Source organism: Mesitornis unicolor, unplaced genomic scaffold (assembly GCF_000695765.1).
Source record: "Mesitornis unicolor isolate BGI_N332 unplaced genomic scaffold, ASM69576v1 scaffold9263, whole genome shotgun sequence".
Lineage (NCBI taxonomy): Eukaryota > Metazoa > Chordata > Aves > Mesitornithiformes > Mesitornithidae > Mesitornis > Mesitornis unicolor.
The window spans coordinates 48,006-62,471 of record NW_010173986.1 but is presented as its reverse complement, the minus strand read 5'-3'; the positions used below and the strand labels follow the sequence as shown (position 1 = coordinate 62,471).

The 14,466-nt window shown below is 39.9% G+C and overlaps 1 protein-coding gene across 1 annotated transcript in view; it reads left to right on the top strand.

Annotated features, from left to right (window-relative positions):
- Positions 1 to 871: 871 nt before the first annotated feature.
- The window catches only part of MYO1E (myosin IE), a gene marked incomplete at its 3' end in the record, with an annotated part of 58,217 nt that continues 44,622 nt past the window's right edge, over positions 872 to 14,466 (top strand). Inside the window, exons 1-4 of the mRNA XM_010180895.1 lie at positions 872 to 973; positions 7,710 to 7,853; positions 10,530 to 10,619; positions 11,514 to 11,608. Of these exons, the coding sequence (XP_010179197.1) occupies positions 872 to 973; positions 7,710 to 7,853; positions 10,530 to 10,619; positions 11,514 to 11,608 (431 nt within the window). The remainder of the gene's footprint in view (positions 974 to 7,709; positions 7,854 to 10,529; positions 10,620 to 11,513; positions 11,609 to 14,466) is intronic.

Here is a 14,466-nt window from a genome sequence, read left to right as displayed (position 1 = left end):
GCAAAATACGCAGTACCTTTGAAATCCCACTGGACTGACAGCATCACCTTCCTGGTGAGGTCTCTGGAGAATAAGTCTCATGAGAGCAGATAAAGGACTTGTGGTTAGTTGTTAACTAACTCTACCATGCTCACTTCTAAACCATCTTTCTAAGCACCATATCTAGATGGGTTTTAAATACATCTAAGGTGGTGATTCAACCATTTGCCAATCAATCATTTGTTCATCCCCATTATGCCTTGGTATACACTAACACTTGGATGCTGTACACTTCATGGATGTCAGTGAAATGATTGGAATAGGGGGCTTGTGTGTGTGTGTGTATATATATACACACATATATACATGTTTAAATAGTCATTGACTAAATTTTGCTGTTGCAAGGCCTATCCTTAATCCACCACAGTCACAGGAAATTTTGCTACTCAGGCCACAAGGAACAAGTCAAACTTAGAACAGCTCTGAACGCTGCTCAGTAAGTCAAGTAAGGCAGTTGGTATCTAAGAGCAAGTCAACCGTATTAAGTAGTTATCAGAATTGTATTTCCTTGAGAAAATGATTTCTTGGAATATTAGGCCACAGCCACCCAAAAAAGCAGTGGGGTAAGCAAATATGAATTTGCTGTTCATTAACTGGTATCTGCCCACTGTCTCTCTAAGTTGTGTCAAAAATTTAAGCATGTTAGCATGATCTGCTCTTAAGCTCATTCCCATCCTTATTTTGTTCTGTGAAATAGCTGTGCCTTTTTAGAAATAACCTTTGAAAAATATTAGTGGAAATTAATACTGATGCAATACACGATCCTCACAATCAAACACTGAAGTAACTTTTGTCTTGGTAATGTTCTGTTACTTATCTTACAAGAACGCTGATGTCTTTCCTGACTCCTGAAAATGAGCACGGTGTGTATGCCCTGCAGACGTCTCACATTCCCACAGCTTGTGTCATGTTACAAGCGTGCTTGGCTGTGCAGGTGAGCAGGCTCTGGTGTCGGTCTCTTCCCTTCATCCTGGCCCCAGCCGCAGGGAGGTGGAGCCATGGCTGGTGATGGTGGGGAGCTGCCCTGGGGCCAACCCCTGCTGGAGAGGGTATCACCGCCATAGGACCTGGTGGGAGCAAGTGTTTGGGCAATGGGGATCTCCTGCAGCCTGTAACCAGCTCTGGACTCATTCCTTCTGGTCAGCTGGGCTGAATCCACCCCTGTCCAAGAGAAAAGCCCCCCCTGGGGGGAGGGGGAACCCCCGCCATAGGACCTGGTGGGAGCAAGTGTTTGGGCAATGGGGATCTCCTGCAGCCTGTAACCAGCTCTGGACTCACTCCTGGTCAGCTGGGCTGAATCCACCCCTGTCCAAGAGAAAACTCTGGGAATTGACTACTTTTCCCCACAGAAATTTTTTTTTCAGTGTTTTATTTCCCAAGCTGTGGTTTTTTGGTTATTAACCTGCTGGTAGTTTCCATTCCTTAATACATTTTTGGTATTTTTAGTTCTCTGCATAAAATGTCTGTCCTGCTGCTTAGATGCTTTGCTATTTCCTCAAATCTTAAAGCACTGGTTTTTGTCTCCCTTTGTATTTCCCTCATGTTAAATTTAAATAGTTTGCCTTTTATCTTTGTCCATCTAGCTGTTTCTGCTGTCTTCCTTTAATTTCCTTTCTGAAATATGGTCACATTATTGCTGCTAGTATCTCTGTTTTTTCTAACATTAGATATACAAGACCTACTTAGGAGCACTTTTGTCTACTATGGCTCCTCAATTTTTATTATCCCAGTCAAAGATCAAATTCACATTACATATTTCTGCAAGATTCTTTACTGAGAACAGCAGACTCTTTCACTTTCTAGAAATCTGTGAAGGATTCCTGTAAGTGGATTATAAAAGTTTGCTGTTTTCATGGATTATTTCATTGCAAAAAAGCTGTGTGTGTTGATTTCTTCTCTTCTCTCGTTAGATGGAAAAACTGGTACAAATGATGCATGTATGAGACTGGTGATATGTCTCCATTGCTAGAAGCACTGATGTCAGGTGTAGAGTAAATAGTGTGCAGGTTTTTCAGTTTTGTGACATCTTTGGTTAAGATGATAGCTGTGTATCATTTAGTATTGTATTAATATTACTAATCTAAGTAGACAGATACGTGCCTCCAAAACGACAAGGATTTCATGCAATAGTACTGTGTCATAGCTGGAAAGGGAAAGAAAAGGGTCAGGCTTGTGAGCAGTTGACACTCTTACTCCCTCATGGAGTCTGAGAATCTCTTTTGCACTGTGATGGAGGATTGATGTTTGCTACTGAAAAAAGCTGTCAGAGATTCAGGATGACAATTTTCCCCTTTGTGGGAATGAAGAATGATTATGGCATGTGGGTTGTTGTAGATTAGACAGAATTTTGATGAAGAGAGAGAAACGAGGCTCTTTCTCAGAGGCTGAATATACAGTCTCATCTGATCCCATGTTTTTAGTACTTTATTTTTAAACATACTATTTTTAAACTGCTTGAATTACAAAAATATTTGCTTTCTTTCCAGTTAAAAGAAAACCCTGTTGTGACACAGCATGACTCAGTCTTTTTATAGCCACATCAAATGCGTGTTGCTTAGGATAATATAAAAATATGTCAACAATAATAAAGGCAAAAATAAAAAACCAGCAGTTGCTCTCGTAACACAAGGTAGATGGCAGCAATAAAAAAAAAGTTCTGTCTCCTCGGTATTTATTATTCATTCCAAATAAAGCAATAATACCCTTTAAATCATACCAAAAGTAGCATAGAAAGCATAGATGGTATTTAGTGCATAGAAATTCTATTACATCTCCTCTCTTGGTAGTAATGCAGCAATTGTCTTAATCTGTTAACGAGTGGGTGTTAAGGGAGATGCATGAAGTGAGAGCAGAATTAAGTTTTTAGGTTCGGATTGTTTTGATGCTGAAGATAACGAAGCTGTTGAGGTGGAGAGGACGGTGCTGCGCAGTCTGTGGGCAGGTGGTGACTGGATACACGCTCCTCAAGTGGTGCAGCTCGGAAACAGTAGGTTCCTAGCTCACAGGGTCAGCCTGTGACTCATAAATATTATTCTTGTCAGTGCAAAGCAGATCTGATTTTGAGCCTAAAACAGCAAGCACATGAGTAATAACAGCTGACAGCAGTGCAGTACACGCCTTTAATTCCAGCTCCGGGAGCCCAGCCTCTGTTCCATCAGGTGCTGCGTTTGAAACTCAGGGAGTGCCTGCAAGAGACCTGGCAGCCAGGTTGATCAACGCTCCGCTGCTTGTGCTTCTGTGGCTTTTGGCAGGCTATTGATGTGCTTTTGGGTTTTTGTATTTTCCTAATCTGCCAAGTTCATCTGTTTGGTTTTGTTTTGGTTTTTTTTTATAGCTGCTTAGGCGTTATTAGTGCTGACACAAAGACTTTAGTTTGTGCGTTTATTGTGCAGTTAGATCACATCTTTCACTGAGAAAACCTAAGAGAAGGCCAGTTGCTATTTGTTGACATCCAAACTGTGCAACTAGGCCTGGGAATGGACCACAAGCTCTGAGCCTCTCGGATCTGCTCAGATCTGACCGTGCCATAGGGGGGCTCTGTTTAGGTTACTGACTGCTCTTCGTGGCTAGTGCTGACATGGGGGTGTGGAGCATCTCCACTGGCTCTTGCTCTAATGGTTCTCAAGTTCCTGGTCAGTCCCAGGAGACTTAACCTGTCCCTGGAGCAGGTGGAGGGGAAAACCTGTTTTGTGAAGGGCAACAGAGAACAATTAGCAGCTGAGTGAATTAGTCTGAGTCCTGCCTGCAAAGCGGGTTCAAGTTAAGGTGGACAGCAGGTAACTAGCTCAGGTGTAAGTTGTTTACAGATTAGAGTTCTTATGTGGATGGTAGAAAGCTTTAGCTAAAATAAGTTAAATTCTTAAGAAATATGCAGTAAGAACAAATCATTAGTGTTTGCAATGTGGGCAACTGAAAAGCATTGTAATTTTTAAGTATATATTCTTGACCTTTAGGCCCTGGTGAGACCACTCTGGAATATTGTGTCCAGTTCTGGGTCCCTCATTTCAAGAAGGACAGGGAACTGCTTGAAAGAGTCCAGCACAGAGCCACAAAGATGATGGAGGGAGTGGAGCGGAGCATCTCCCTTATGAGGAGCGTCTGAGGGAGCTGGGTCTCTTTAGCTTGGAGAAGAGGAGACTGAGGGGAGACCTCATTCATGTTTATAAATTTGTAAAGGGCGAGTGTCAGGAGGAAGGAGCCAGGCTCTGCTCTGTGATGTCCAATGATAGCACAAGGGGCAATGGTCCCAAGCTGGAGCACAGGAGGTTCCATGTGAACATAAGGAAAAACTTATTTACTGTGAGGGTGCCAGAGCATGGTCCAGGCTGCCCAGAGAGGTTGTGGAGTCTCCTTCTCTGCAGACATTCAAAAGCTGCCTGGTCTGGTGATCCTGCTCTGGCAGGGATTGGACTGGATGAGCTTTTGAGGTCTCCTCCAACTCCTAACATTCTGTGATTCTGAGAAATACGCAGCCTAGAGAGACATGAAGGTTGCTTTTACAATTGCTATGATGTGGAGCTTTTTCAGATTATGTATGACAGGAAGATGTTTAGTATTTCAAAACCACATAAAAACAGTTAACTGTTAGCTGGACATGGTTATAGTACCAGTTGAGAGTGATGGAAGTTGATAAATTCAGGTTAGGCTCTGTAAGTCATTGCTCATGCTTGGAAGAGCAAGAACCTGGGGATATGTGGTGTCCTGCAGAAACAGCACTCCCTGTTTTGTTACCCAGACCAAGAAGGTGATAGCCACTGCACGTAACTATCCTGGTGTTAGATCCCTGGCGAAGGAAGAGTGAGAACCAAACCTAACCATGGGTGCAGTTAGGCACTGGGCTTAGATCCTAGGGAGAAGTCTGACAATAATTTGGTGATGTTTTGCTGCTTCTCTGTATATTTGCATGTAAGGCCCTGATTTAAGGGAAAAAATATAGTTCCAAACTACTAGTAGCAACTGTCATTTAAAATGTGATACAATATTGATATGAACTACTTAGTGCTACCACTCTCAGCTGTCTTCCATGCTGTTGCTTCCTTGGACATTTATTAAAATATTTATTGGACTTTATTAAATCTCTGCATTTTTTTCCATTTGTGATGGAGTATGTGATACTGTAGCATTCAGATTTGATTACAGCTGCACGTTAAAGCAGTGGGTAAGTGCTGGGGAGAGCTGCTTTCAGGGCAAGCTGAGCCTTCTTCTTGCTTGTGTGCTGTTTCATGTTGCTTTTGGGAAAGAACCCTTTGGCCTGGTAGTGTGTGGCTTAATCAGAGTCAACAGCAGTCACTGACTTTTGTAAAGCCTGTGTTCTGCAGACTGTGTGCACATATTCCATATATTCTGTTTTTTTGTAAGCTTTGTCCTCTTCTCATTGAATTTACGGGGTCTGTTGCCATAGCTTCCAATGGGAAGCTTGATTGTTTTCCCACACTCATTTCTTACAGGTTTTCTGTAGCTTACTCTATTAACTGATAATAAACCACGTTCTGTATCTCTTTGTGAAGAATGTGATTCTTTGTATTTATTTTGGTGCCATACCTTTTTGTCTGTCCTGCCAGTTCCTTTTTCCAAGTGTAGTATCACAAGTAGCTGATCAGTACACTGAAGGAAAATATGCTTCTCTGTTGGACTTCTGTTTTCTCCAGTAACCTGACCTACAGCTGATTTTTTCAGTCATGTGTTTTATAACAATTTCCAAGAATTAATTGGTTCCTTCATTTTCTCAGTGCTTCCAAATCACTGCTTCCTTTGTGCAAGTATAAAATTGCAAGGTTTACGCAAATGAAGCTGGTCAAAGGTTATTATTTATTGAAGCTTATGTGATGCTGTGGACGTTCAAGAAAATTGCTGAGATTGTTTGGTTTTGGACACGCTTGCCTCTGCTGCACTGTATTTAAAAGCATGCTTTTCAGTCAAGTTTGCAACCATTCTTCAGTGTTACTTGCAGTGACGGAGCTGCATCAGTGGTAGCAATGGCTGGAGACTTAACAGAAAACACACACAAAGCTTTCAAGTTCTGTGCTGTTTGCAGTAGTAAAGTGGGTCTGGTTTTAGTGCAAGGTAATTGAACTTGAGAAAAAAAATCCAGTTGGTCCTCGGTTCTTATGTCACTCGAGATGAGACTCACTCTAGGCCTTACTCCATTTGCTAATATACATTATACATTAAATCTGTGTCCTCATTAGTTTTTATTAGGTTTTCCCCCCTAATAGATGCAGTGCAGTTTGTGGAAAAATGTCGTCTGAGACCGTTTTAATGAATGCTTTTAGCCACTTCAGCTTAAAATAAGAACCTCATGCTTCCCTGACTCCATCTGTAGTTCCCGCTCCTATGCCTGGTGGTGGTACAAGTGGTTGACTGTTTACATGAGGAAACGATTTGGCAGATGCACTTTTGTGTTGGGTCGGTTGCCCAGGTCATTTGCCAGTGCAGAAGTGCATGCACACAAAAGTGACACCTCTCTAAATTGCCAGTGTTCCATTTCAAAATATGTGAGTGCAGCCAAAGTGTTCAGAGGACTTAAATGTTCTCATTTAATCTGTAAAATTATGCATTATTTTATTCTGCAAAATAATTTATAATAATAAATTGCTTGTGTTCTGATGAATATGACTTGATCCCATAACATACATGAGAGTAGTGTAGCTAAATCTCATTATTTGAAACTGTGGTATTAAAAAATGAGGGGAATACGCAGAATTGCTATTTTGTTGGCCACATCTTCCTTGCCAGCATACTTGATAACTTCTCAGTGTAAACCGTGTTAATTCCAGCATCACTAATTTGAATATTGCATGGACAAAAATTAAAGTATAAAAAGGCAAGAGGGCAGAGCTGCATTAGCATTTTCTGCCAGGCTACAGAAAATAGGCTTAGGTTTGGAGAACAGATTTATAGCTGAATTAATTGCATTGATCTAGACTGCATTTAAATTTGTTTGTGGGTGTATCCATAGAAGCTAACGACTGTTCAAGTCAGTTGGAAAAAAAGCAGATTTTTATTTCAAGTGCTACAGCTTGAAATGTCACAAGTTTTCAGTAGCATCCTGAAATAGCAGTCTCTGAGTGTGGGGAGAGAATATCTATTTAGCTGTCAGTTAAGCACGGTGACTAACCCATCAGAAGGGGCTGTGAAACCATGCAGCCGACAAACTGCGCAACGTAATCTGCAGAACACGACTGCTTACTGCATCGGGCTCGTGGCTTCCAGCATTTGTGCAGGTTTGACTTAAAAAACTGTAAAGGATGGAGAATCTACTGGGCCCAATTTAATAGTTCAGGTGGTAATTACCCTCACTACTAATGGTTGCATTGTAGGAGTGTAATTTTTGCATCCTTATCTTCCAATAACCGCATTTCAGTTGGAATAATGGGTTTTTTTTCTGCTAGATGTAGCAGTGTGTCTGCCATCTGAAATCCCTTCTGTGTGTAGGCATGCACGAAACCCCATGGAATTACCTTCTAATTTTTGAGGGCACCGCAATTCTGTAATAGTTCAGAGGCAAGGCTGTTGACCTCATTTGTGTATGCTTTTGTATAATGCCTGGTTCACGGAATAAAACTCAATGAAAGAAAAATATTTTGGAATTTGAATAGATAATGTTCGGTTATTTACTGTTAATGAGAAATATAGTAACCTTTTTTGGTGCTTTTTGTGCTTTCCTGCAGGGCAGCAAAGGACACTACAGGTATCACTGGCAGAGCCACAATGTCAAGCACAGTGGCGTGGATGATATGGTCCTTCTTTCCAAAATCACGGAGGATTCCATAGTGGAGAACCTGAAAAAACGCTACATGGATGATTATATTTTTGTATCCTTTATACTGTTGTTTTTAGTGGGGCCCTGTGGACCTTTTTTATGTGAAACAAAATATATGTATGTATTCTGTTTAAGAAGATTACTCAAAAGACGCTGAACATTTTATGTGACAGTTCACTGGAGATTACACAAAATGCTTTGTAAACTGAGCTAATTATTAGGATTGAAAGTAAGATCTGAAAAATGATTTAAGGTATTCTTTTTGATATTTGGAATTGTTCTTGTCATCGTTGAAGATAGCCCTGTAAGTCCATGTATTTATATATCCGCATGACCCCTGAAGCTACTACAGTAATGATGCTTCTAAGAGCAAGAATTTAAGAGCAAGAATCTAAGAGGTTTAAGGCATATAGTCTTGGTACCATGTTCTCTTCTATACCTCCCAGATTCTAATGCTTTCAAAATAGCATTTCTTCTGTGACCTAACCCCATTTGTGACTTACTCTGGACTAGTTAATACTGTGAATCATGGGCTCATGAAAATAGGTGAGCACGTGAACATGTGTAAATCTACAGTGTTCGCACTTTAACATTTTTTTCTATGATTAATGAAAACACCAAAGATTTCAATACCTGGACATACAGCCTAAAGAAAAATGGATTTCAGCACCAAAGGTTTGCTTTTTCCCCCCCAATTTTATATGCAAGGAATTCCTTGAGATTAGAATAGTCGCTATTTAATTTTTAGCTTTCACAATGTCACATTAGCTGCAATGATGAGTTTGTTAACACTAGTCTGTATGATTATTGACTAGAAAGTGATGCTGTTTCTTCTTCTGCTGTAGCCAGGTTTCCTTACTGCCTAGGTGCATCTGGACAATAGTTTCTTTGAAGAGTTTAACTTTTTTTTGTAGTAGAAAGGGTGGGAAATACAACATCCCCTGGCTATTTCCATAGATAGAGGTTGTTAAGAGCTGAGTAGCAGCTCAACTTAGCCAAGGGCTAATAGAGGAAAATTAATGTTGCAGTTGTGTTGACATTTCCATGCCAAACTGCAGAGGTTTTTAATATGGGTGTGCACATGGGTCTGGATCCTCTGTTCCATAAAAGTACCACACCGTTATTAAATTTGCTTATAGGAACATGATAAAGTTGCACAATATTTGTCAAACTATAGTACTGGGGCAAACTATAGCACTCTTCCTGTTAGTAACACGAGCTCTGCTGTCCCTGTGGAACGCTGCATCTTCCGTGCAGTACATTCACAAAGTCTGCAGTGCTCTGTGCTGAAGAAATGGTTTTATGCTTTTTTCCTTAGATTAACATTCCTACTGAAGCATGAATAAGTGTGTTTTCCAAGGGGAACTTGTGGTCACATGAGGCATCAGAGTCTTCTTTTAAAGCATTATAATTCTTTTGTGGAGGGAGAAAAGACTCCTTTTGCAGTTCTGCAAGTGCTTTTCATTCTAAATTGGAAATCATCTCTTGAATCTTTCAGTCGTTTGTATGCCTACCCATGAATGAACATTTATCTGTGCTACGTTGCACAGAGATTACCGAATCGTCCCAGAAAATGCTGGTATTGTTTACCAACAGAAAACTGTCGCTTTGCATGTTTATACCAACACAATGACTGCTTGATTTATTATATTTAAGACCCAGATGTTGTCACTCTTCTTTGAATTAAATTAAAAATGTATGAAGAAAGCACTGCAAATTAACGATACAGAAATTATGTTCACCACGTTATACTTCTTCTGTAACATGTTACCATTTTGTACTGTGGCACCCCAGTACTAGGGTCTTACATAGCATAAGCCAGCAGGATAGATTTGTTAATTTCCCTGCTTTTGTGTGGAAGGCTTAGATAGTAAGCTTGCCTATGAACAATTCTAGATAGTTAAATGAAACCTGCTGTACAACGTTTTGGATTAACACTGCTAACTCCCAGCACAGTGAGTCAGTCCTGCCTGTAAAGTTGTATCAGTTCCTTCACGTGTGTGTATTGCAATTCTAATTCCAAAGGTTTCTGAAGTGTTTTGTAAATGTGGGTACATGTGCAGCTGAATGCAGAACAGGGAAACACATTCAAAATGTTGCAAAAAAGCTTTCTGGGACTAATAATAGCTTGAAACTGAGTGTCTTCTTGTAGGGCAGCCTGCAGGATGAGGCTCCTAGGGACTGTTAATAGTTACATGCATAAAATAACACCACATACTGAATTACTAATTACCTTAGCTCCCCCGCTAGTCCATGCAGCTGAGTAATTGTCCGGTTGAGCTCAGTAGTGGCTGTTTCCATGGGTCTGTGCATGCTCAGCACTATCTCTGTGAGGTCAGAATGTGTCACTGTAGCTTATTCTGCAAAGGTCAAAACAATCTTCTTAATACTGACAATACGACCTCCTCAGTTACAAAAGAGTAAAACAGTTTAAATATGCCATTTCCTTTATTTTTATTCAAGGGGCGTTATGTTTGGGTTTCTCATACATAGCTTGTCCTAAAATAAATATTTTGATAATATGAATGTATCTCGTCGAATGATATGTTTATGTTCTTGTAAGCGTGCTAATTTCACTTTTATTAACAATTCTTGTAAGCTGTGGCTTTTTTACTATTACTTGAAGCTATGCTCCATAAGGTAATAGATGGAAAAGTTAGCCAGCAGTCACTAGTGGTAAGGTAATGCTTTATGGAATTGCAGTTACCTTAACTTCTTTTGAATACAGACATATATTGGCTCTGTATTAATCTCTGTGAATCCCTTCAAGCAAATGCCGTATTTTGGAGAAAAGGAAATTGAAATGTACCAAGGAGCTGTAAGTAGAGCAGTCTAAAACGTACTGCAGTATTCAGGGGCATAGATATTATTTTACGCAGTTAAACTCTCGGAAGCATTTGTTTCTGGGGTTTGGTAGCGTTGTACTATCTTGGGAGAACTTGGCTGATAGCTGTTACTATACATTGAGTGTTCAAACTGAATTCCCTCGAACATAGGATGAGTATTTCAAGAAAATACTTGTACTGATTAACACTAATCTGTATCAGGTTTCTCCTTGACATCTCCCTGCTCCTGCAAAGCAGGTTTAAACTATTGTATGCTGAAAGTGTGGTGCACAATACAAAATGGCCACTAGTGACTTTGAGAACTCTCAAACTGGTCAAGAACAATAAAAACACTGAGATGCCAAAGTTAGATGCCACTTTTGAAAAATACAGCTTGAAGAGTGGGTCAGCACAAGGATATTAAGGACTTAAAATTCAGTTTCCCTGCTCTGCTCAAGTTGGGCTTATCCATAGATGCGGGAAACCTTTTGGTTTGAACGGACTCTGGATGAAAATCAGACATACAGCATCAGGGGCTGTGTAGCAGTTCAGGTATTTATTGTTAGCGTATGACCACGGGTAGAATAGGCTTAAGTTTTGTGAGTTTCTCCTGGACAAGTAATATATTTCAGGCACAGACCATTTTTAGAACAGGGTGTTTACAATCGTTTGGGAGAAAATTATGGATGAGAAAAAGCTCAGTAACAAAACCCAGAGGCTTTGATTTGCTTTTATTAAACAAACAAACAAAACTTCTGGGGAAAATTCAATATAAAGTGGGATTCAGAATTTGTTTTCCAGGAAAATAATTCTCCCAGTCGAAATAAAAAATGATGTTGCTCTTTCTACCTTGTTTAACGCTGTGTTGAAAAAATTTCTCCTCCTAGGCACAATATGAAAACCCACCACATATTTATGCTCTTGCAGACAGCATGTACAGAAACATGATTATTGACAGAGAAAATCAGTGTGTCATTATTAGGTAAGAAAAAGCTCTGTTAAAGATATTTTATCATCTTTTTGTGTTTTAACTTCAAGAAACAGAAAAGTTTCTTTTTTATTATATCAATAAACATCTTCTGTGTCCCTGACCATTGAACATTTTGGGGTTTTCTAGGATAGCTAAGTACTTTATGACCCTCCCTTTTGTTTTCCAGTGAAATCCTGATGACAGCTTAATCACACAAAATCTCTTTTTCACATAGCCAGCTTCATGTCCAGTACCAAAACTACAATAGCTTGAATGATTACGTGAGGAGGTGGATTAACGAGTACAGCAGCCACAAATACTGTTAAATGCAACATTCTCACTTCGACTGCGTTTACCATGCTTTGGTTTTAGTACCCTTTTCTTTTCCCCTGTTCCAAATAAATAGTTTTGTTCCTTTGGGAATTTTGCTTGCATTCAGTTAAAGACAAAACGAGGAGAGAGATAATATAAAATTAATTTTGTCTTCACCATTACTCTAATTATTAGGCTATTACTCTGTTTTAATTATTAGGCTGAGGGAGTTCACTGTAGAATTATTACTGAACTTTTTTAATGACAGGCGTTACCTAAGTCACAATCAAAGTGAGTTGATACGTACAGATGTATGTTTTGTACTAGTCTGTGGGTTTTACGATGGTGTCTGTTAAGAGCAAGTGTGCAGAGAGCAAGAACCGCAGGCTGTTTGGGCTGGTACACTCTGCCTCTGCTGACTTTCCTTCGTACATAGAAAACTTCAGGGGTTCACTGTAGTGCACCTGGAACTGCACTTTGCCTGTGGTGGTGGCCTCCAAAGTGGGGTGCATGCGTCACAGGGGCTGTGCGGTGATATCCATTGGGATGTGAAAAGAAAATATTAGACCTTCAGCAGTAGATGTACGTAATTTATAAATAGATGAATTGTATACGTACGCTGGGAGTGTGTGTTTAGACACTTTTTTAATGATGGTGTGTGTGATCGAGACCATTTGGAGATTTTCCCAAGATCTATGGAAAAGAAAGAGGAGAAAAAGAAAAATAATTTTAAGGGAAACTGGCATTATTTTATTAATAACAGCTTTTCTTAAGCTGTCATTTCTCTGTGGAACATGCTGAGAGGCATCACTGTGAATGAATTTAACTGCTGTTGAATTTAACAGAAGAGAGCTTTCAGGACTGGATGTTTTCTTTGTCCACTGGGCCCTCTCTGGCCTTCTCCCTGGAGAGGCTGCCTGCCCTGCAATGTCACAGCCCCAAGCAGGCAGGATGTCAGTGGTGATCAGATCAGTTGCCGTGTAACTTAGTGTGCTCAATCCTTTAGGCTGGAACCTGCCAGGAAACAGTGGATGTTTAAACTTAAATGCCCTTGCACCAGCCACTTACTAATTTAATGCTGTCACAGGAGTGTTATAAAGAACTGGGCTTAGTATGTAGGTCTTACATGTGGATGTGCTCCATGTGCAAGCATTCCTGTACTCCACTGAATGATCCAATGTGAAATTAGATTCATATTCATATATTCTCACTGATCAGCTGCTGTGAAAGCTTGTGAGGAATAACTGTTTCAAACTTACATTCACTCTTTTATTTTTGGAGGTTGTCCAGGCAGAGCTTTCCTGGGTGACGTTACAGTGGAAAAGTGCTCAGGTGTGTCCCTCTTATTATCAGCAAAGCATATGTAGGTACATGGAAACTGTTGATTTTACACGTAGGAAAGCCAGCTGGCGTTAAGAGTTTGCCACACTGAGCTGCCTCCCTGTTCCTAGGCCCTTGGCTACAGCACAGTGCCATAGGAAACAGAATGCCCAGAGCTCATGTTCCTGTCTCTCATGTATCTGAATTGTTCCCTGAGCTCAGTCTTCCCTTTTGGGAAACTGATGTCGTTGCCATGCTGTAGTTACTAGTCCCATTTATTCAAATTCAAACCTGTTAGGAATGGGTAAAATTGTGATTTCTTTTGCTTTTTGAACAAAGTAAACTAAAACCTTTTTTCACGTGAAGCTAAATTTATTGTGAAAACCTTTAAACTGTGGTGAACTGTGATTAAAAAAAAACATATTTTTTGATCTACTGCTCACGTCCCAAAGTGCAGTGAATGTAGAGGGTCACATTTTCAGTGAGGTGAGATGCAGATCTGAGATTCAGACTTCAAGGTTTAAATTCACGCGAGAATTCTTCTGCTTGAGTGATGGTAACACACTCTGGAGTGTCTGCACTTTGTATGTGCAGATTGAATTTTCTCTCATTGTTTGCACAGCCTATTCAAAATCTAGTGGAGTTAATTGAAATCTACTGTAAAACTGAAACAGGAAAAATAATGTTTGTCAGGGACATTTCAGAGAGTTCCTCTTCCTTTCTACACATTTATTTTTTCCCAGATTATTCATATTACAAACACTGCAAAAATTCTTACAGGTAGTTTTTGTGATGGTATTTGATTTTTTTGGGATGCTTTGAAATGTTTATTATGAAATCAAGTAACTCAGCCATTCAGAAAATGGATTTTGTTTGGTTGATATGTTAATTCTTTCAACCACATTTCATTTAAACTGTTTAGATACATCTCGTGTTTTCTGATTTTAATGTTATCAGTATTCCTAATGACTAGAGCTGGCTTAAGAATGAAGTTTCTTGAAGCTTGGAATTTGTTTGCTTATGTTTTATTTCATAGACCAGGAGGCACTGAAATTGCTGGCAAACTAGAAGTTCCCAAGATGCTGCAGCTCTTGAGTGAAATGGATGTTCTAGCTGGCTTCATGTCTACTACCACATCACCAGTTTCACTTAATAGCTGCCAAGGATTTTACCATTTCTGTCCCTAATCTGGTGATTCTCAAAAAACTGAGATCCATTTCTGCCTGTCTTCAGTTCCA